At 46.0% G+C, this 24,649-nt stretch overlaps 1 protein-coding gene across 1 annotated transcript in view; it reads right to left on the bottom strand.

The window, feature by feature from the left end:
* Window positions 1-8,684, bottom strand: part of LOC105702675 (transmembrane and TPR repeat-containing protein 1) — a 33,492-nt gene extending 24,808 nt beyond the window's left edge. Inside the window, exons 1-3 of the mRNA XM_012430407.1 lie at window positions 8,596-8,684; window positions 7,718-7,882; window positions 6,464-6,577 (exon numbers count right to left, since the gene is read on the bottom strand). Of these exons, the coding sequence (XP_012285830.1) occupies window positions 6,464-6,577; window positions 7,718-7,882; window positions 8,596-8,684 (368 nt within the window). The remainder of the gene's footprint in view (window positions 1-6,463; window positions 6,578-7,717; window positions 7,883-8,595) is intronic.
* Between the last annotated feature and the right edge of the window lie 15,965 nt (window positions 8,685-24,649).

Genomic DNA, 24,649 nt, shown 5'->3' with positions numbered 1-24,649 from the left:
AGTTATTGCCGCAATTCCGCTCTACCCGGTGTAATGTCGAATGTTGTAATAAACTCGGAAAGTCGCGGATCAAAGTTACATAACCTGTATCCCTGAGACCAAGTAATTCCGCTGAAGAAAAGCGTTAGAGAAATTAAACGCAAGATTTTTCTTGAAAAATCAAATTTCAATAGCAGCGCGCATTTCCCTAGAGCCTCCACAATCACGTGTTAAAGTTTCAGATAATTCGGTGCATCCACTCTGGAGAAAAGTAGTATAAACATGTTGGCTTTTTGGTACGTAGGTATACATCGCACTTTCATACCACCTTAAAAAGAGCTATGGACGCTTGAGATGTGCGCGATGGGCCCGACGAAGGCCAATAACGCAGTTAGTTCCAGCCGAACGGCCTTTCGCGATATTCAGGGAGTTAAACGCATTATCCGCACAGATGCAATTAACGCAGGTGCAATCAGAACGCTTGGGCCGGTGGAGTGGCGCCGAGACAGCTCCTGCCAATCAGCTTTGTCATAATATCGCAATATTTGTCCGTGAAAATGCAATCAGCCGGGCAAACACGTCGCCAGGGCGGGTTAAAAAAAAAATTGCTGCAGCTGCAGCTGCCGCCTCGACGACTGCGTTGGTAGTAGGTGCAACGGCTGAAAATTGCATTTCATCGGTACTCCCCGGTCCTGCCTCACTTGTAGATCTCATTTCCTAGGCTGACGTGCACCCCCTATTGCCTCTGAAAAATTGAACCTTTGACTAACTGGCAATTTCCGTCGTTTGTTCCCGCCCGAATCCGACCAGTCTGGCTGCCAGGATGGGAGTCGATCGGCGAAGTCGCTAGCGAATTCGGATCCCGATCGTAAATTGGCCTTGAAATATTCATCCTTGACGGACGCGGGTTTGAGCCAGCCGCAGGAAAGAAATCCTTCGGGGAATTAGATGGGGTCCCACCCGAAGGTGGAGGAGATCTATCGCTGTGTGGGTTGCTGCTGTGGCTGGGTCGCCGGCGTTCATTGAGCACTCCATTTTGGTGTCGGAACCCCGATACGTTTTGGGGACCCTGGGAGACCCGACGATATCCTGTGGCGACACTCCAAGTGTATGGCGGTGCCACACAATTACCCGTCATCGTGCTGATCTATACGTTTACGGCTACCCAACGTTCATTCTCGGAGTCCGAGTAATGGATTAGGTGGAGGAACAAGTTCCAAACGATTTTAAAGTAGCGTAATGTAATTTAAAGGTCGGGAACTTGATCGTCTACCTGATACCACACAAAACACTCTGCAGAAGATTTGGTGGTAGATGAAGGGTCTCAAGCATGCGTCACCCAACTAATGATGGAAGTCATTGGACCAAAGCGTAGCTGAAAATACAACACGGAATCTATCGAAGGGACCAGAGTGCCCTCGGAGGAACCAGGAACACATTCGTGGGACCAAGTGCACCCCCCAACTGCAGGGCTCCACAATGGCCGTGCATGCGGCTACTTTAGGGGAAGACGAAGTACATTCGCAGTGGTGAACAAGCACCTCTTGGGTCTCGCCCCTTAGCGCAGCGTTCCGAGTTAATTAATGCAGTTTTGTTGGTTTACCAGGGACCTACCCCGCTTCCACTCGCTTCTACTCCCCTCCGCCCACTTTTCACCAACCCGTCCATGAGGTGGGTGGCTGCACCGGATTACGAAGTTTGGCAGACCACTTTAAGGCGGCCGCTTCTCTACTCTCTCTTTTGGAATCTACTATTGGCAGAAGTGAACCCATCATTCTGGATTTTAGATCAGAAATGACCCAGAAACGATCCAGCAGCTCTTTCGGAAGAGATGCACTTACCACACAATAAGGACCGTTCCCATGCAATTAGGTCGCAAAAATGCTGTAGTTTGATTTTGCGAAACAGGCATTTGCCTGTAGGAAGCTTCTGTCGGTAGAAACGCACCCATTGTTCCGAGCTGCAGACCGGAAGTGACCCAGAAACAACGCTCGTCAGAAGCAGTCCTTCCGGAAGGGATGCAAATGTGCAAAGGCCCGGTCTCTGTATGCAAGGGTTCAATGATATCGCCTTCTCGTCCGATCGTTCTCGGAATGGAAGCTGCCCTTCCCTTTCCCCGTTATGCTTGATATTACGTTCTACTGCTACCTGAGCACTATATTGCAATATCGTACTTACAATGCATCGGCTCTACCTGAGATGCAGTGCGGGGAAGTTCATAAAAGTCCGCGCGAAATATAGGGTAGGTGAAGTTTCGAATATTGCGCGAAGAAGTTCTTCCGATCAGTTCTAAATATTAAGGGACACGAAATTCTGCAAAGAAATGAATCTGAAGTGAAAAACCTCCGACATTTCCGTTTTTCCAAATCGAAGATTTGATAGTCTGGATCGTTTCACCGGTAATGGGTTCCCTCTTTCGCAAAAAATCGGACATTTTCATCGTCGCCCCCCTTCTCGTCGCAGAAGCACTGATTCGATTCGGAAACATGTATGGTGCTGATGCAGATGCATCGATGCACGTACAGCTGCATCAATGCATATGCAGCTACATCTGTATCCGTGCATACGCTTTGGTGCAGACGTAGATACACTCGTTCGTAGGAAAACGTCGATCCGACGAGACGACGAGACAAAGGGGAGTATTCATGAATCAGTCAATTGCGTTCGGCGTTGCCTTTGTGGATTCGAAAACGAGGTGTTCGATCGTCCAGAGCTCTCACCACGAGACAACGCCTTCATTTTCACCCGCTTTTCCTCCCCCATCGTCCATTAGTCGAGGCGGAGTGCCAAACGAGGCCGCCGATTTTCCGAAAACGCTGAATTTTCTCCCCGGTGGAACGATTCGTCGCTGGTCAGAGTCCATCCGCCATCCCAAAATCAGCCACTACGCCAAAACCAGCCACCATCCCAATACCAGCCACCGTCACCTCAAAACCACCAACCGTCTCAAAATCAGCCACCACCCTGAAACTAGCCATCATCTCAACACCACCCACCACTCCAACACTAGTCACCATCACCCCAAAACCAGCCATTACCTCAAAATCAGTCACTATTTCTTCAAAACCACCCACCATCCCAAAATCAGTCACCAGACACCATGCCCCCAAAGCCAGCCATCATCCTAACACCAGCCACCACCCCAAAATCAACCACCATCACCTCAAAACCACCCATTACCTCAAAATCAGTTACCACCGCAAAACTAGCCATCATCCCAACACCAGCTACCACACAACACTAGTCACCATCACCCGAAAACCAGCCACCATCACCTCAAAACCACCCATTACCTCAAAATCAGTCACCATTACCTCAAAACCACCCACCATCCCAAAATCAGTCACCACCGCAAAACTAGGCATCATCCCAACACCAGCTACCACACAACACTAGTCACCATCACCCAATACGTCATCCAAATGAACTCATGATCACCGCTACCCACTTTCTGAGGTCCCAGCAGCGACCAGGCATATAATTCCCTGTTTTTCAGCCCATGCCCTCGATTTCACGCGTGCATAATCACGCAAGGATTTGGAGGCAGACGAATGCCTCATTGCGGATTGGAATGCGCCGGGTGCGTATAAGGGTGGCAACTCGCAGGCCCGTTTTACTCCAGGGCCGTTTCACCCCTAACCATACCCACCAGCCAAATCGGGGGCTGCGCGCTCGTACTTGAATTATTTAATTGGATCCTGCGTTTTAGTGCGACTGCAAGCGCTCTGCAGTACGGTCGAATTAATTCTTCCTCGCACTACGGATATAATGGATTAAATATAACGAACGAGTTAACGCTTACCCTGCCGCCCCCTTCGACGAAATAATTATTCCTGGCTTTTGGCGCTTGCGCAAATATCGATAAAACGCACCCCCGCCCGAATCGCCGTATTGTCGGGAAGGAAATGTCTGCTCTGCCATTTCATTTCCTACCCCCGTATGGCCATTCGGGGTTTTATAATCCGCTGTGAATGATTACGCGGAGGACGTAAATATTAAGAATTCATCGGCGTTTAATTGATCCGTATATTTGTCCACCCGGGTAATGGCACTCGTGGTAATGAACGATCGAGTACCGTCACACAAATACCTATTGATTGCTTCGCTTTTATTTCCCAAGGATTATAGGATCGCTGTTAATTCCCCGAAATATTCCTCAATTTTTCTACACCCTCGTTCATGGATTGTTAACTCGTCTCTTTATCACCTTAAGGTGATACGAAAGAGTCCAAAAAGTTAAAATACTTATTACACTTTTCGTCAGGATGGGTTCAACAATTATTTTGAATTTTTAATACCGAATTGTTTCGCACTTTAGTACACGAGTATGGAGTCTATAAGATCTCACCCATGAAATGTCAAATTTAATATAAAATTTATGAAATGTCTATGAGCAAACTTTTAAGAAATTTAAATTTCAGAGCGTCGGTACTTTCTTCATAACCTCCACATTCAAGTAGTAAAGTCTGAAACGAATTAATATCAAAACGATCAAAACGATAATATCAGAACGAAACAATTAATATGAAATAAACGTGAAATAAAATGAGACCATCTATTTCTGAACATCTAAATATCCACTTTTATTTCTCCCTGCAACCCTTCTGGCCCTTTTCTACAGCAGCCACCTTTCACTTAAGTTCCTTTACACCTTTACATCGCGCAGGATCCTTTTTTTAGACGCGACAATCCGATTTGATACCACAACCCTTTCGCAGGGCGATTGCCGTAGGGAAAGAAAAAAAAAAAATGTCGCGTCTTTGGAGAACCGCGGATAACGTCTCTCCAGGGTCGAAGTTACTGAATGCCCTGAGCGAGTCCGTGGGCAAAGGTGCCCTAGGAAAAATAGTTAAGCTCGTTTAGGCGGCTCTTAGAACGAAGGCACGAGAGGGAAGTAAAGAGTCGAACAGGACTTCAAACGGAATCCATTCCCCGTAAATGCGCCGAGGGGAAATGCATGCTCGGAACCACCTCGTGTCTTCTTTCTTCCTCCCCACCTTCTCCTCCCTCCACCCTATACTCGCACCCTCGGAACAATTTCAGATTCCGCATTTAATACCACCCATTACCGGTAAACTCGCAGCGGGTGTGAATTAACTTGTCTTAAGGTGATATGAAAGTGGCGTCAAAGAGAATTTATGAAACCCCCCACCGACTGGGTGGATAGAATCCATTCAAGCCCTCCACCGTGAACGTGGATGCTTCGAATAAGGCCCTGATGAAGTATGAATTCCTCTTCTTTTAATTCCTTTTGAGACATTCTCAAGATTCTTCATAAAAACAAACGAACCACACACATGTGCGGTACCTCTGCTCGGGGTCGATAGACTGCGAAGTGGCATTTAATCCCTAATTACGCGCTTCGCGATAATACCTTATATAATCCATCTAGGTACGCAGAATGCCCTGAATAAATGACGCCTATAAATATATACAAGGGGTAGTTATCATGGAATGAGCAGTAAAGCGGCAGCGCACCCAGTCGACATAATGGACAGGAACGAGAGAGCAGTCGCGGTTATGAAGACAAACTGGATTAATATTTCGGAGTCCAGGACTTTTCGAGCCGTCCGGGTATAAGTTACCCCTTTTCTGCGGGATTCAACAATCGGGATCGAAATCGGCTTTCCAGGGTGCCCCCCATTCAAGTCTGGGCACAGCGGAAATAAAAATGGGTAGCCATGGGCATGAAGACCACGGAGGGTGCAGAAAGCTGCAGAAAGCTGCGGGGCCTCCATATATCGGCAATATGGCCGCGTGCTTTTGACTGGAAAAATTGAAAACCTGTATGCAATACGCGTGCGCCCTCGGTGTGCTTTCAAAGGATCGTAAATAATTACTTTGTTGCCGGTGGAACCTCCACCGCGTAGGACGCTCGACCGTTGTGGGTTGGAAGAAGAGGGCTGCTGATTCTCTGTCGCATCCGAAGATCCGGCCCACTGAACCGATCGCGTATATACGACCGGCAAATGGCTTTCAAATTTTTTACCCTCGATTGGCACTGCTGCCCACTTTTTTCCACGCGGGTTTGGACCCTCTGAAATGCCGCACCACGCCACACATCAGCGGTGGATCGATTGCTGATGGGCCGTTGTTCCCAAAACTGATTCATTGCTAGACTCATTATCCACGAGCGGAGGTAACGATTTAATCTGAAAGGCGACTAAACTCCACATCTCTTAGGTCGAGGAATAAGTTCGCGCCGTTTTAATAGCGTTATGTTACGTCGAAAACGGCGGGAACTTATTTCCCAAACTGATACTTCAAGCGCTGAAATGTTGACCTCCACCAGCTTGGACTGATGGCATCTCGCCGTTATGTATAATTCCTGGACGTATCAACGCGAAGTAACGTCTGGGTGCCCACTCAACTTAATGGGAATTAGGGCGAAGGGGTCAGGGTTCGATCCTTCGATCGACACTAAAATTAACGCTGGCTTAATTGTTCCAAAGTCACCGAGGACTAGTAATGGGATACTACTCACCAAAGGGCAAGCTGGTAATGGAGGACCGCCCGGTTTGGCTGGGAGGTATCTCTGAGGAAGTTGGCGAAGTTGTAGTGCATCTTGGCATTGTGTGGCAGCGAACTCAGGCCCGCTCTGAAACGAGAGAACCCCCGGGGTCAAAACGGATCCACCTTAGACCTCGAAGGGACCACCTCGTCATCTCGTCTCTGCCTTAGTTACGTTTTGTCCCGGCAGACCAATCGCTACGTGACTCGGCTAACACTAACTGCAAGTTACACACATACACGGGATATGCACGGATGAATCTACGTCTCTGGTCGACTGCCAACTTCTACTTGTTCAAGAGGATAGGGTTGGGACCTGGGCACACACCAGCCAAAGTTCCGGAGAGACCAACCGCAGCATCCCGGCTGAAAATGAACGAAAAGTACCCAAACTGCGAGGATTGTTAATGGGTCTTGAAGTTACGTCTGGTGCAGCGGCAACGAGGAAAATTTGTCGGAAAATTCCAGAGTTATCGAGATATCGGCTTCGCTTTGTAACACCCGAGCTGCAACCTGCCTACAAGTTTCATCTTCTGATCTTTTGATCATTCGGTTCATCATCTGATCCGATAGCATCATCGGACTATACTACTCCCTACAAACAAACATTCTCGCATTCTACTCCATTTATGGGCTTGCACGAGGTAAAAGTGTTCGACTCTGGATCACGACATACCTCGATGACGCATTGAACAGCAATAGAACCCGACAGATGAAATTACCCCTCAATAATAAATTCCACCCTGCACAAAGAATATCCGGGAATCGTCGTATCCTCTTCCACCAGGGGATGCATCGAATCTCCCCTTAGAAGAATCTCATCAAGTTCTTTTCCAGGTCTCCCCGGAAGAACCTTCGTAGTCCCGGGAACAACCGGAGAATAATCTCAGGTTGATCCACTTTTTAGTCCGTAGCAATAAAGAAGAAGCCACTTGCGTCCAGCTCCGGACACAACAAAACAATCACTTCTCAGCTCACGGACCCCGACTCCGGTTCTTCAGCTCCTTGGCTCATCGGATTTTCTCTTTGCCCAGGTCGTAACACACGACCGTCACGCCATACACCTGTTCCCTCACTTTTTCGATACGTGGTCGTTCGGTCACCGTAGTTCGTTCTAGCGTCCTGGTTCTGAGGTGTTGTGTGTGGAGTTAGGATGGGTATTCCGGCGTCCTAGTCCCGAGGTGTTGTGTGTGGAGTTAGGGTGGGTGTGGGTGTCGACGTGGCTCACCTCAATAACGTTTCTCGGGACGTCCAATCCCGATTGCGCAGGACGGTTCGGCAGCATCCCAGGATCAGGAGAGTGACCACACCGGTGGTGATCAAGCTTCTCCGCCGTGGAACCGCAGTCCAGGTCACCTGAGCCCCGTAAACCACCAGCAGGGTCCAACCAACGCTGCAAACAGTTCCGTATACACAGAAATGGCAGATGTGTGGGTGTTTCGTAAAGAAGCTGTCCCAGGGTAGGGCACCCTCCCGAGCCTTTGACGATGCCAACTCCGAGCTTTAAACCCAATGTCAACCCTTAGGGATACGGAGTGGTGAACGCTTCAAACTCCGCAGAACAAAGTGGCAAAGCTCGTTATTTTAAATTGAATTCCCGGCCTTCCGAAAGCGGCCTGCTTAAAACAACCAATAATGCGGGAGAGAAGGCAGTGCATTAAACTTTCGAAGGTAATTAGTTTCCCGCTCGCTGCAGTCTCCATCGAGGATAAGGAGAGGAGAGCTTCTGCGATTCCTTGCGATGTTTAGAGACGCACTCGAGAAGACTTGGTAATGGAAATCTGAACAATTACTTGAAAACTGCTGGAGGATACTTAAGGCGATGCGGAAGGCGTCGAAAAATTTCATCGGCGTCGGTCTAAGCGTTCTTCTGACTCATCAGCTTAAATCTGTCAGATCAAACAATCTCCAGTCTTAATTTTCGACAATAATGCTATTTCCGAAATGTTGGACTCCTATATCCAAGTGGTAAATTTTGAAACTATTAGGTACACCCAGTTCGGAGAAAAATGTTATAAATAATTAGACACTTTCACATCACCTTGTTAGGAAGAGGAGTTAATTTTAATTTTAAAGGTAAGGTAATTTTAAAGGTAAAGTTTTCACCTGGGGATGTAGAGGACTCTCTCAGCTACAACGAATCCCACCGTCACGAAAAGATTGGACGCGGGAAGGAACGGCAGCACCAGGAACATCCAACCAAGGACTAAGGGCGGATGCCTTTGTTGCTGAAAAGACAAAAACGAACACATCAGTTCTCGGCCTCATCAACCAATTTTTCTGTCTTCGATATCCATTCGGTGACCATATTATCAGTCACGTGTATCACAATTGCATTCTGATCATCTACTGACACTGCTACGCATTTGGTGTTTCACAGATTCCCCGTCCATCCAAAGCCACGCTTAGAAAATCGACCAATGCATTGCATCCTTATCAGCCACCAACGCTGTTACGCATTCGGCATTTCACAGATACCCCAAATCCTCGCTTAGAAAATCGACTGGCGCGTTTCGCAGTTCAAACATCCCCGCCAGCATTTGCGGAGCAGTTCGTTTTAACGCCGACAGAACAAGGTTATGGGTTGCGTGCGCTTGTAATTAGAATTCCGTGGTACCAAGTGGACGCGCTTTTGTGCGTCTGAATTACAGCCCTTTATCATGGCTAACACGAGGGCTACAGGGGCGCACTCTGGCGGCGGCGCTGCCCAACGACCTAGGGACGCACGCGGAACAGATACGTTTCGGGTCAGTAGTTCGTGTCCAGTCCGTGCGTTGTATTTCAATGGGGCCGCGATATGAGAGGACAAGGACGAAAACGACGCCGTGTACCCCGGGATATTTGCATATTTTAATAGAATACACGTAGCTAAGCACGGCCGACTCTCACCAGCGCCGAATGCGAGCCCATGTTCTGCGAGGCACAGTTCGCGGCTCCCCCCGGGCCCACTAGATGGCACTACCACCGCTTTCATTAGAGTTAATTGTTCCGTCGGTGTCGAAATTCAAAATTCCCGCCCTAGGAGCTCTCCCGAGAAGAAAGTCTTATAACTTACACCTCGGTGATGTGCATCGTTGTACCGGGTTGTTTATTTCTGGGGTACATCACCCCTGAGTCTACCTATTTTCCCTGGTACTTAGAACAACCCTATGTACACCGCGAGGGCAGATATTCTGCAATTTTCTGCACCCTCTCCCCAGCCATTTGTTAATTGACACCTTATAAAGGCCTTTGTAACATACTTGACATTGTCATGAAAGAGAGTGTATAAAAAATTACGAGCAACATTCGAGCCGAAGTTCAAATAATTGAAAAATACAATGAGGGGTCATTTTTGCAATGGGAGGTTGATTGTTAATGTTAAAGGTATTAATATTGATGGGAACTGAAACTTTATACGTATCAGGGTGTGCCCTGAAAGGCGTCAAACTAGAACATACTGACACGGGACTTTGTATTGACGTGCTTTACACCTGACTGGGCGGCATCAAATGATCCGGATGTCGCGTCGAGATGACATGACCTGGCGCCAAGTTTCTTCCACTTTGCCGTCGTTTTTGACGGGTGAAAGCATGGCATCGTGTCCCAAACATGTCACACTGTCAGCTTGTTTCGCCCATGACCACCAAGTTTCTATTGGCACTTTGCCAAACTCACGTCACGAGTGGGTGTCGCGACTTGACGCAAGAGGTAGCCAAGAATTTGAGGCGATATGAAAGGGTCATTCCAAATAAATGAAACCTCAAAATATTAATGCAACTTCTCCCCAAACTGGATGTACCGAATCATTTGAAACGCTGACGCGCAAGGAAGAACGCAAAACTCGTGAAACTTCCCTTCGCACAAAAAAAAATGTGATCCTGGTCCTGATGAAGATGAAATTTCACGAGCGTCATGTTCTTCCTTAGGACCTTCGTAATTACGTGCTGAAGTATTGTATCTCTAATAAGTTCATTGCCTAACAGACCACTGTAATTCGCTGATCCGACACTCATTGATCATCAGACATCGTTAGGTTCTATTTCAGAATTATTTCCGCGGGTTTACTAGCACCCAACACAACATCACATCCATCATAATCCAAATCAGTTGTCCACTTCGAACCCAACAAGTTTTTGCCGCACAATGCATCGCTAACAGTCCATACAAGATCAACACTTAACCAACTGACAAATATAACCCACGCCATTCTGATGGACCCTTTCAATGCGATCCGATTCGTATGTAGAGGACACAGTGACGAAGACAATACCCTCCCCGAGTGCGCTTCAAGTTACCATCACGATAGAACGGATCTCCTTTTGCGATGATTCGATACAACAATGGGCCTCATCTTGCGCCTACTAGGGGGAACTGGTGGTTTTTCGCAAAAGCCCGTTTCCCATAACAAGGGCTCATCACAGGGTATTCGCAGGTGGGCTGGTGGTGTGTGTGTGTACCCAGGCACCCTACGCACCCTACATTCACCAGAATATCCCCATCGATTGTGCGTTTCGAATCTGGCGAGTTTCCGCAGCGAGATACATCGCTGGCGGTACAAGCTGGCATTAGCGCCAACCCGAATCAGGATAATAAGGCCTACTAATGACGCACGAGTGGCTTCCGCATACCTTGCACACGTGGGGCATGTGCATGGGCATTTGTTGTGGATATGTGTTGTATGGCTCCATTGTGGGTCCGGGCCATTCACGTGTGTGGCCAGCATGTTTCCAGTATGATGCTCGCATGTTGTCGGCATATTGCCGAAATAGCGCGTGCAGGTGCAACACCATAGGTAGACGCCATGGAAGACGTCGGAATGCCCCGGACTGCACTTGGCCCCTGGAATCGCGATGCAATTGGAATTCCGGAAGAGCCCGTCCTAATTCGTTGCCACATTTCCGACGTCGTTGCCGGCCTCGAATCCACAATTTGTGGACATTGCTTGCCTGGGACTCTGGTGCAAGGCTCGACGTCATTCCTGGTGTTAAGAGCCGTGGCATTGCACTTCTTACGCACATTTAGGAGCATACCAAATTGTCATTGGCGGTTTTAGATTGTGGTCCAAGAGTTGCTGCTGGGGAGGCTTGCCAAAAGTGTTGGGCATTACCTCTTTAAAGTGAACCAACCACTGTATTTACGAGTCAAGTGTCCAACACAAGGGAGTTGTCCAACAAAGTCTAGCTGCTTTGTCCATAGCAGTCCATAGAACATAAATCAAATCTTGGAAGCAGCTGAGTACACATCAAGCCATTTCTTATGGATCTTTGATTGATGGTCGTTCCCTTGTAATTAATTCCCAGGTTATATGCATGCCTGCACTTCAGATGCGTTAGGGTGCATTCCGCACCCCAGCAGGATTCTCCTGATGAATGGAATTTCTCCAAGCCATGAATCGCTCGACTTTGGCCGTACAACCTGGCACAGCCACTGGTCTGAATCAGGATAATAAGGTGGCATACCTTCTCTGCGTGTGTACAGTAAATGTTTCGTTACACCATCGCCAATCTCGCGTGCCAATGTACACGTATATCTTTATCGTGGTCCTCGAGCAAGCTCGTATGTTTAAGTGACAATGCTCGCCAGTTGCAGGATTATTGCTCGCAAATTTCGGCCCCGTGAACACATTGCTCTGCATTCCTGAAGACGCTAGAATCTCCTCGGACTACACTTGCTGCTTTGTTCTAATTACTAACTAAATCCCGAGGGTGTTGTGGATCTCGGATTCGGAATGCCATTTCGTGCTGATCCCCGATGACCCTAATGCATTACAGAATACCTCAAACTGAGACTACCCTGACACCAATTTAGGACCATTTCTGCGATCATTCTGAAAGTATTCAATAATTCCATCTTACGGAAATTTACCAAATCAACATTATCAACATATTTGAACCTAACTTTTGCTAACGAACTCTAAACGTTATACTGCTAAATTGGGATTAATTGGTCACCTAGGGAAAATCTATTAAAAGGCAGATTTTATTTCGGGAGACTTCAATGCGCTGCCGAAAGGAATTTCAAGAGTTTTAACTAGCCTTTAATAATTACGTCCTGTACGTATTTCTATCAATTGATGTTCAAAATCGTTCTCTTTGACATCAGTGTAGTCAGGTTAAAAAAAAATGCAGAGATCAAAGTGAATTCCTTGCATTTCAATTTGCGCATCCGAGACTTCATCGTTCCCATATCAATCCGAAATATTTCCAGTTCATCAGCGGAATAATTATCTTCCTTTGCATTTCATGGGAATGGCGTCTTTTTCCGATGGACATGCAATGTGTTAGAGTAACAAAAACCCCATGGATTTCGGAAATGCCCCTTTGGAGGAATCAGGTTAACCCTTATCACTCCAAGAATATTAGAAGAGTAGAAATTGGCAGTATTACTGCTGGTTGGAGTGATAAGGGTTAAAGATCTATCGATTAATAGTCCATTCGTTTCTCCAATACGTGGTGAATAATTTCCCTTCGTGTTCCCCGCGGCTTGGAAATGAAATCTCCGGCGAAGTTTTTCAATTTCAAAGCCCTTCGAAATGCTCCGTCTGTACGATTTTAATCCCAGAGGTTTTCGGCTCGTTAGCGGAATTATTTCCTCCGATAGGAAACGCGGAAACGCATATTCTTCGGGGAGAAATTAAAACACGCGGTTAAACAATCCGTCATTCCAATCGGGGGAACAAATATTTTCTTTCTGACCATTTAATTCAGAGTGGAAAGTATTCCCTGCAATCGGGAGAGCGATTCTCTCAGGAAATTGCAATTTTTCCCACCAACCTTAACATCGCTGTTAGGGTACAACTGAATATAAATAATAATAAATAATTATGTTTAACACTGGAACTACCAAACCTAATCAAAATGACCAGTTTCAGATGGCCCACCACACCAACAAAAAAATCCGCTGATAGTTGCAGTGTTAAGTAGATGTAGTTGAATAGATGACTTGGTAGATATCATCGACTACAAATTACTATTAATCTCTTTCAGATGAAAAGAGCAAGACGAATCATACTCCATTTAGGAGCTGATCAATATCTCACAGCACCAATATCAACGAAGCTGAGCAGGCCCTTCAAATCTAATCAAATCTAACCAAAATGACCAGTTTCAGATGGCCCACCGCACCAACAAAAAAATCCGCTGATAGTTGCAGTGTTAAGTAGATGTAGTTGAATAGATGACTTGGTAGATATCATCGACTACAAATTACAATTAATCTCTTTTACATGAAAAGAGCAAGACGAATCTAGGTTCACCATCTATCATATACCATTTAGGAGCTGATCAATATCTCATAGCACCAACATCAAGGAAGCTGAGCAGGCCCTTGTCAGATTTGTACCCGCCAAGGACCTTAAGTGTAATATGTCTGGGCGCACTGGGAAAGTGCCAAATGTCCTGATCAAACGCAAATCGGCTTTACGTACTAAATATCCATACCGATTGCATGGCAAATACTCGAATAGACGTGGCGAAGTTGCACCCGAATCCCCGTCAGCGCAGCTTCCCTTACACACTTGCGCTGGGGATTATCGAAGAAGTCTAATCCTTCGGGAAGAGATCCAGAGTGAGGGGAAGAGAGCAGTCGAGAAGGGATTGAGTACGTGAAATAGGATTTCGGAAATACGTCGATCACGAATGTCACGAGAGAGAACAAGTTGGCACCCAATTATCGGAAGTATCCCGTAATCCCGCACACTCGGCAGCATCAGCGCCCGATGGGTATCGATACTTCATGCCATTACGTGTAATGCATTACTAAAAATAAGCCGGTGCTTTTACGGGAGCCTTCCATCTCTCCTTTCCTATCTCGAGATCCTCCCTATCGACCACACTTCCTCGATTTCTCTAATTATCCGCTCGCGTTTATGCATTTAACGTCTCTGCCAACCGGAAGCAGATTCGGATCGAGGAAACCGCAGTGCAGCGATTCCATCTACTGCGGAAATTAAATTAACGAATAAATTCCAGGGTTCTTATTTGTTGTCCGCGATGTTCCTGAAATATGCCAGGGTGTTTGTAATTACGCGATAATGTGTAATGGGCTGGCAATATTTCATGATATTAAGGTAATAGCGCCTAACTTCTCTTCTGCCTAATGCAAACCATCATCAGACAACGAATACATCATTACAGATTAATAAGCTTTAAAAAGAACAGAAAGGATATTCATCCATTCGATGTACACTGATAGACTTAGACATAATGCAGCCAGGGAATAAATCCCAAGAAGTGAAGGAATCCATGTCCACCGATGTGCACTTCACACCGACTGTTAAAAGATTTAAACCCAAATGCACCGTGCCACTAACCTAAAACCTCCGTCCCAGGTCTGGCGTGGCTTTCAAGCAGCTAAGAGTGAAAAAACGACCACACCAGACAGAATTTCTCCCGAGTATGAAATCTTCCGGGCATTAGGAAGAGCGATACAGCCGGGACGTGGGGAGCACTTGAGCCTCCTTCCCGTGGAAGATGAAGAAGTGGGAATCGGGTCCAAGCAGGACTTGAAGGACTTTCATTCCCAGCATGTGCCCACCTTAATGCCGCTCGTATTCCATCTTTCGGAGCAGGGCTAACAATAGCTCGGGAAGGCGCAATGACGTCCAGGATGGGATTAGGGTAGGTGTCCTAGGTATCAACCCGGAGGACCAGGTCGAGGAGCTCGCTGGAAAGTCCTGCATTTCCGGGGGAGCCGTGATACGGTTACGACGTGCCATGGTTTGGATCATTACCCTTCGGCCCTAGCGACGCCGTTAAGCGGTTCCATCCCGGGTTATGGGGTTATGGGGTTATAGTTACGGAGCCTTACCATGCATAACGCGACCGACTATTGCAGTCGTGGGACCAGAATAGTGTCCTGATACCGGGAATCTCCGATTGAATAGGCTCGGATATCCTCGGGACATCCCTCAGTGCTCCTTGCACGATGACCCCTGACCCGATACAAGACAATGGACTTGGGCTCCCGAATCCCGATGAAATATCCCATGCGTAATTAGGCCTGCTGGGAGTCTACCAAAGTACTTGCTGTAGGGCTCAATTTAACCCTCCTTCGACACTAGGCCTCGGGGAATTTGATGAAGTGATGGGAGGATGTTATATATCATATAATGTATACATAAAAGCGAAATACACCCACGCACCCCACACACCACACAACACTCACTGATTAACTCATCATAGTCCAGCCCAAATCGCTGGACATAGAAGCGTGAAATTTGGGCGGTTTGTTCGTTTTGTAACATAGATGCTTGCTGAAAAGGGATTTTTCGAAAGTCGACCAATCGGAGAAAACTGAAGAATCATTTTAGGTATCCATGTCAGCCTTCTGCGGAGGTATGATCCCTTGTTATCGATCATTTAACTCTTTTCGGGACGAAAGAGGGAACATGGCGGAAGCGTCTTCCGTCAAAGGAAACGAGGGTGGCGAGGGTTGTCGCGTAAAGTCGGTCGTTCTAGGACAAGAAGTCGTCCCTTGGCCAATGTCCGCACAGATAAGAGGCACCTCAAGGAACCTGAAGAGCACTAACTAAGAGTGCCTGCCCGAGGATGGCCATGGACCAAGGATCGGAAGCTGTGCCGAGACGAGCTCGTTCGGGAACTTTTTTAAAGCTGCCAGAATCGCCCCAGGCGTTGAAGGAAGTCAAAGTAGTACTCCGGGTTTCCGCGAGGAAGTGGCGCTGCGGAGATTCAGGAGTACAGGAACCGACAATTGTGCTTGCCATGGAAGAATGCATAATGCACTGGAAATATCCCATTATCAGAGGTTAATTAATATCTGTTTAATGAAGGTCTTAAGCCCATGTCATCCTGACGTATCGATGCCGCAGGTTTGCAACCTTTAGGAGTAATTCCAGCAACCAGAGTTGCAATTGCGGTGCATGGACTGCAATTGACGCACAAGATGCTCGGATGAAATATCTTCGGCTACACATACCCTGCATTTCCTAGTTAATGAAATCTCTGATTAGTTAATTCCTCCTAGAACTATCCTTATCATCCCGATGGATCGATGGAGTTTTGCAACCTTTAGGGGTAATTCCGGCAACTAGAGATGCAATTGCGGTGTATGGACTGTAGGGGGTCGACAAGATGCTCGGACACGAATGGATGTGTACACATGTATGCATGTGAGTGTATGTGTTTACGTGTGTACAGGAATTTACACCCGTGCACATCCCTGCACGAGCTGTGAGGGATGGAATCAAGTTAGCACCCTCTCGGTAAATCGGGGCGGGTTTACGACTGTCACGAGCACTATTTCGAGAAGAGACATCGCTCGGTACTCTCCTGATAATCGTCCATGCGATCAAACATCCAAGGAGAAATGTATTATCCGACAGACTTCTATAATTATTACATAAACATCGCTAAGAATCCCATTTAGCAATATAATCCGATATACCCTTGCTAAACCGTAATTTATACTGTGTAACTATATTGTGTAACAATGCCCTCAGTCGAGCAATGGATATAACATATGAAATAAGTGCAATTTTGATAGAAAAATGAAGATAAAGGTATAATAATCCAAAAATCAAGCCACAGACACAACAACAATCTTCAGATCTATCTAACACTAATATTGTTCGTAGAAATGATAAACATTAGGGCGCTCTTTTAGTAACAATTGTCAATCCTTTCAGAACTTTTTACAATTTTCAATTGTTCTGACTTCCTTCTCCCTGTTTTTAATTATTCCCATGCAAATATTATTGATATTCAGAATAGATATTGATATTCACAATGAGCGTCTATCTAATTTCAGGCGCAAACCTAATCCAACCTAACCCAACCTAACCTAACCTAACCGACAAAATACAATTATTCCCATGCAAATATTATGGATATTCAGCTCACAATGAGCGTTTATCTAATTTTAGGCGCAAACCTAATCCAACCTAACCCAACCTAACCTAACCTAACCGACAAAATACAGTTTTTCGGTACCGCAGACAGACGTAAAAGAGTCAGTACCCCTGAGAGAAGTTCGCAATGCTTCTACATGGATTTACACTTATGTAGGGAGAAACAGAGGAGCCGAGGGAGGGTGAAATGAAATCACGTTTGCACTCCCACACTAAATCCATGGGGTTTACGGCTATCATGAGAACTATTTCCGGAAGAGACCACTTCGTGCTCTCCCATTAATCGTTTCGAGGGAGAACAGACGTAGATGGAAGAATGAATCCCGCCGAACAAGTAAAGAGAGGCGAATGGAATGAAAATATTTGCTATTATCATTACATTACCCCTTCCGATTCCAAAATGATTCACTTACGTGGAGGGAGGTAAATTAAATAAAACTTCCACCCTCCGGCAAATCCGAATGGATTTACGACTGTATGCTCTCACCCTAGTAGCACAAAGTATTCGTCTTATATTTTATATATATTTAACGAATACCGTACATCCTGTAAATGTTTAGCAGACATTTGACATATTTATCTGAGAATGTTATTTTCATAATATTTGTATAATATTAACTGAGCTAGCTAGGTTGAAGAAAATATTTAGAAATGATTGTGCTACTTGGGTATGGGGGAGGGATAATTTAATTCGTTAACTGTTGCTAATAAATATCGGAGAAAAATGTATGGAACGAACGAGGGTGGCAGATTGTGACTGAAAATTAAATCCCTACTTTCCTGATAAACCGGGTGAGTATTAATTACCCCAGATTTTCAGTTTACTATTAATATTAATTTTCTAAATCGAAACGTTGCGTGCAGCTCGTAGGTGTGTGACCCCAGATTCTCAGTTTATGATTAATATTAATTTTTTTTTTAATCGAAACGTTGCATGCACCTCAGATATGTGTGACTTTGCAACTTTATAATCATTTTCCAGCCAACCCAATACATTTAATATGAACATGTATCACTAAGATAAAATGAACATGTATCCATTCGTGACTCACCTCGAAGTCTGTGAACGCCTTGTAGGTGAGTACAAGGCAGCCGCCGAAGAAGAGGCAGGTCGCCAGGTTCCTGGTGTCAGCGAGGGACGCCACCAGAGGTACGGAGCCCATCTGCCAGTCGTGTGACAGGGTGGCAGGACACAGCAACAGCCAGCAATTCAGGGCGGCGAGGTAGCAAAACGTCAGCAATCTGCAAGCAAGCCCAACGGAGCGACGGGAGTTAGAGTGGGTGCTCAGGAGGAGAACCTGGAAGGTAGTCTACGACATGGCCGTTACCTTTGACGTCCCTGAACGGATGTAAAACAATAACCTGGAAAGCCTCGAGACGACGTCAGGCAAACGACAACCCGGGAATAACTCGGTTACACTTAACGCTTGACGACGACATTGTCGTTTCTTATGTCGGTCGAGACAGATCGCGTGGAAGAGGACCCTTCAATGGACGACCATCAGGACTCCCGTGTGGATGTTGTGTGTTGTTTGGATCCGGCCGTATTTACAAAGGGCCAAGCACCATTTCTTTTTCGCCAACACTACGCGATGGTCACCCATCCAAGGAGCGACCACCACCCAACGTCCCCTAACTTCGGTGACCTTATGAGAACAGGTGTATCGACGCGGCTTTAAGCGGTGACTTCCTGGGTGTATCATCACACCGGGAACCCTTTTCGGTGTGATTCCGATTGGTAAATGAAGGTGGGATGTTCAGTGATATGTTGCACTCTAATTTAATTTGATGCACCACTTTACTTTGGCTATACGATTCGCTCTCTCAAAGGTCTCGTTCAAAACTGAACCTCTCTTTCACAGTCCTAAATAGAGGTGTCCTAAATAGAGATGATCAACTGAAATTGGTAGAAAGGCCTGTGGGAGGTTTTGGATAGTTTCCCTGGATTGATTTAGACTATAATGGATTGAAAGATTGATGAGACAGATACTTTGGTCTGTAGTTCGTGTTAGGAAGAACAAAATGACCCATGTAAAGAAATTCTGCAAGGGCACTATGTGGAACGCAGCTAGTATTCTAATCTATCAATGCAGGGCTGACATTCGCAAGCCACCCTTTCTGCGTATAACCCAAGGAGAGCCTAAGTTGGCTCAAAGGAGAACTCCAGCCTAATTGTGTTGGATGCATAATTACATCTTTCAACTGCAATCCTAGCTAGGTCTTCGCTTGACGTTGACCGGTAAACATTATTTTCTATGCAAGTCCTGCCTAGGACCCATCTTGGCTACGGCTGGGGACTTCAGACAAGAATGTTGTAGCCAAGTCCTAGATAGGCACCATCAGCTCTTTATTCGTAATATACGCCTTGAATTCCATCTCCCTCCGATTTTACCGAGCACCCTGATGGTAGGGCTTTCAGGAATCGGTCGACAGGGCAACTCTTCGGGGCTCTGGCTCTCGACATTGTTCGTCAGCGCGTGAAGAGGCGAGGAGGAAACGAGGGCTAGAGGTGGTACCAAATGGTACAGGACGGTAGGAGCTGGTGCGACGCCCTGGGGTAGAAGGACAGGGTGTCTGGTGCTGACGCCGGGCTTTCATTTTCTCGCTATCAGCATCTCTCGATATAATCGCCAGATATAACGCAAGAGGCGTCCCCATGCCGCGGCATCTTCAGCACGCTTCCCGGAACACGGGAGGCGGCTTACTTGGCGAGTCTATTGTCTGTCCAGAGAGAAAGGGGCTCGGAGAAATGGGTTGGGAAAGACAGGAGGAGCCGGTGCCCGGAAGTGCACCTGAGAGGTGCTGCAAATAGTCGTTATAAGCCTCCCCTGGCGGTAACTACGATTAATCGTACCTACATCTCGCACTCTCTCGGATCACGGGAGACTCCCCCCGATAATTGCCGGGAAAATGGATTTTAGCCTAATTTCCCCAAAATTATGCTTAAGTGCTGCTGCGGAGAGGAGGCCGAGATAATGCCGCGTTAAATGCGTGCATCTTCGGGGAGAATCACCTCGCGGAAATATTTCTGTCCGAGGGAGAGGTTTGCGAGATGATCGCGAACGCGGGTAATTGTAGAGAGACTGCTCTGAGTCATTGTTCTGGCACTGCTACCATCATCCTGCTGCGTTTTTCCCGTTGATGGATGATAATAGAACTGTAATGGCTGGACACTGTGTACCCCAACTAGGTGCTTCATCGTTTGTATAATAAATGTATGGAAATTAGCAGTTGTAATCATTGTTGACCCACCACTTCTCTAATTTTCTGAAATCCTGGAGAATGGATATTACCGAGGTGAAGGTTGGATAATTTCAATTAGGACGTTAATATTCTTGGAGACGGAGTTTTGAAATTTCCAGGCGAGGAGAAGTTCGGCTCCACCTCATCGATTTGCATCCCGAGTGATACTCAAATGTCAGATATATTCTGAACTTAGCAGACTATCTAATGAGGCCACAATTCTCTGCGTCATAATTGACATTTTCGGAATAGAGTTCTATTTGTCTATTTATTTCCGAGCTACTTGGCCTCAGTTATTAATGTCGCTCATGACACCCTTCAACCAGCCCAAAACGTTCTTGTTCTTGGACTAGATGTAGAACGTTATGGGAAATATTAATATTAGCTATCCTTAGACACTGTTGTTAAACATAGAAACGATATTCTAAAATCAAAGCACCTCAACCAGTTTTACAATCGATGAAAGGGTCCAACTTCGGTCCAGAACATGTTCAATCAAACTTGTGAGAAGGAATCAATCACACCAGATCATCATCACTTTCTCCAAAGTACATTGGCTTCGTTTTTACAATTTTTGATATTAGCAGGTGCTACCAGGCATGAAATAGTATTTAAACTCCAAAGCAAACCAATGCAAAACCAAAGCAAACCAATTACTATCAGACCAGACGACTCAGATCAGCACCAAGATCTGTTGGACCGATTCAATGCATAGGATCGATCATCACACCAAGTTAGATGATGAAAAATGTTCCCCTTCGTCATATGTTATCGACTCGAGAGCTCAACTCAGGTGTTGGTAACGTTTTGAGCTTTTTAGAGCGACGCAAGGCCGTCGTTAGCAGGGACCATGATGGCGCATTGAGCGCCGGAGTTGGCGCATTCGCGGAGTCGAGCGGTTCCATTGTGGGCTTGTTTTCAGAGGGCTTTATCCCGGATTATTAAAGTCGAGAGAGAGGGAGAACTGGGGGAAATAGGGACCCAGGAGGGCCGAGGCCCTGTCGCTGTTGCAGCTGCATTGTAATGCACCGTACCCCGGAATGTGTCGAGTGGCTTAGTCACCAGTCTTAAATTAGCTCACCTTGTTGGGTGCAAGGCCTAAGGCGAGTAAATCGCCTTCGGATACAATTACCGGCTGCAATTGAGGGGCGATAGGTGCATGGAACTCACCCCTGCCAAAAGTCAGACTAGGGATGTTCTCAACAGCAATTGTTGCCCTCCGACTTTTGGAAAGTATCAGTTCTAAGGGAATCTAGGGAGGAGCAAGTATACATCTAGCCTAATTGCACGATTTGTACTGAGGTGAAACACTTTCTTTCAGGCGAATGTCTACTTAACCCTTTTAGTGTTAAGGGCTTGTAAAATGACGATATATTGTCATTCGGCACTAAAATGGTTAATTGTGTGACTTGACTTATAACAAAAAAAACTTGTTGGTAAGACCAGGAACCCCAGCAGTATAAAATGGCAAACTCAAAATTTCGAAATGAGTTGCCACGCCAAACTTTGCTACTTCGGTAACCCGATTCATGAATTTTTTAGAACAACACGAGCTCTCATTACTCCCGACGTGGTCGCCGCGCAGGATTACGTTTAAAAATTCACAAAGCAGGGCGAAAAATGATGAACTTTTCCGCAAGGTCGCATTTTCAAGCCCGAATAACATAGTTAAACTCGAATTTAATTATTATCAAAGTTTTTCACTGTTTTCTTTTTTTTTCAACAAAGTTGCTGCGCTCGAAACTTCACGGGCGAGTGCTGAACTTTCATATAAAGTTTCCACGTTTTCCTTTTATTTTTTAAACTTCCTCAATATATTTTTAAAACCGTGAAAACTATTAAAGCTTCTCATCGAATATATAATACATTAGATATTTAATTTCAAAGTATATTCTAAAACTACATTTTTTAACAGGGTTCGTCGATTCTACTGACAAGTAGCATAAGTAAACAAAAATAAAATTCATCCAAGTTTCCTCCTAGAGTTCCCCATAAAGCCTTCGACATGACAAAATAAAAATTCATGGCCACCGAAAATCAGCCGTTTTTCATTTCCCATTTCTCACTTAGCCATTCCGAACGTTCGCAATTCCCCGCTAAGAAAAAAAGAAAAGCCCCGGAACAATTCCCACCAGCAATAAAACTAGCACAGAGAATCGCAAAGTGTGGGCCCCAGCGCAAATGTATGCCGTTTAACTTTACACCACCCCCGCAAAAGGGCTGACAGTTAATTCTCCGAGGGATAAAAAATGCTGGCCTTTCGGGAGTTTTCCCGTAAACCGCAAAGCGGTACGCCGATTCGCTAGAAAAACCGTGCACTTTGTGCACCGCAAACGAGGAGGGGCACTAAACGGGAAAATCCCGCTGGTTTTCCAATTTCCGTAGCACGCAATGCGTGCCCGGTTGTGGGACACCACACACACACGAAGACACCCCACGTGGGAACGCGTGGGCTCACGTGGGAAAGCGGCAGCTGCCGCGTCTCATGCCGGCCTGCGGAGTTAATTCCATCGCGTGCTAGTTCACCTTTTAACCTAGGTCAGGGCTTAGGCTGGCTCGTTTTAATGCACCCTGCACCTATCCCTAGTTGCATTAAACCACAGTCACGTGACTCGATTATATGGAAGAGCGTACTTCTGCAGTGTGCGACTGCATGAAACTCCCACCCGAAAAAGAAAAAGTGCATCTGCATTGCAGGCCGCAGTTATAAAATGGGAAATTTGCGGAATGGCGAAGACGTGGATTAAATCGACGCATGAGCGGTGCTAACTTTGAGGTGTGTAAAGGCGTGGGCATTGAATCGAGGTTGGGAGAAATGATCCTTCTAACTGATGCATCAGCTAAAACTGTTACCGACATTTGTGTGTCGGGGTGTGACCACGAATGATGGGAAGATAGGGTTGCTCATAGACGCAATGGGCAAAGATGATGGTTGCTCATACGCGCAATGGGCAGAGATGATGGTTGCTCATACATGCAATGGGCAGATATGATGGTTGCCATACGCGTAGTGGGCAGAGATGATAGTTGCTCATAGACGCAATGGGCAAAGATGATGGTTGCTCATACACGCAACGGGCAGATATGATGGTTGCTCATACACGCAATGGGCAGAGATGATGGTTGCTCATAGACGCAATGGGCAAAGATGATGGTTGCTTACACCCGCAATGGGCAGAGATGATGGTTGCTCATAGACGCAATGGGCAAAGATGATGGTTGCTCATAGATGCAATGGGCAGAAATGAAAGAGTCATTCAATATATATAAAATATTAAAATTGAAAATTCCTAGCGCCTTTCATATCCTCTTAACGGGTGGTGGGATGCATTAAACCAAGAAAATCGGCGAAATCAACGAATACAAGAACTCATGGGACCAGATAGTTGCACTTCGATGCGATAATTGGAAGCATGAGGTTAAAAAGAAGTTCGCGTGTAACGACTACATTCAGCTACCAGGAAATGAACGATCATTTCCATTAATATATGCACTTCTTCTAGAAATATTGAATCCGATAACGATCCGCATCAGCGGTGGCCGTAAATTGCAAGCTGGTGGGACACTTCAATGAAATGGTTCTTTCAATTCCGAGAACATGGAAGTGCCGATGGCACATGTCTTGCCATTTCATCCATGAACATCAAGCCATAAAAGAAATAATTTTGCCGCATATATAGGGACACAAAAAATATTTCTGATGCTCACAGAGATCAGTTGGGAGAGCTGATGGAGAGCTAAATCGCGCAATTGGGTTTTGTACTGGATGGTAATAGGTGGTAATTACAAGAAGCCGCGACCATGCTCGTGAGCAATCTCCCAACACATCTCTCTGATATAAAAAAATCCTATAACTTACTTCAACATCTTTCACCAACATGTCCAGGAAGCTCTGTTTCGTTCAGCTGCCCAGGATGACTTAAGGGGATGTGAAAGTGGCATTCGAAAGTTCAATCGTTCATAAAACATTTGTACGAACTGGGTGTCCCAAATCGTTTCATACTTTAAAATGTGAATATGGAGACCCTAAGGTAGGTCCTGAAACTCCCGATATTTCATTTTTTTATA

Source organism: Orussus abietinus, unplaced genomic scaffold (assembly GCF_000612105.2).
Source record: "Orussus abietinus isolate OABI.00-Male unplaced genomic scaffold, Oabi_2.0 scaffold292, whole genome shotgun sequence".
Classification (NCBI taxonomy): domain Eukaryota; kingdom Metazoa; phylum Arthropoda; class Insecta; order Hymenoptera; family Orussidae; genus Orussus; species Orussus abietinus.
This window is presented reverse-complemented; position numbering and strand designations above follow the sequence as displayed.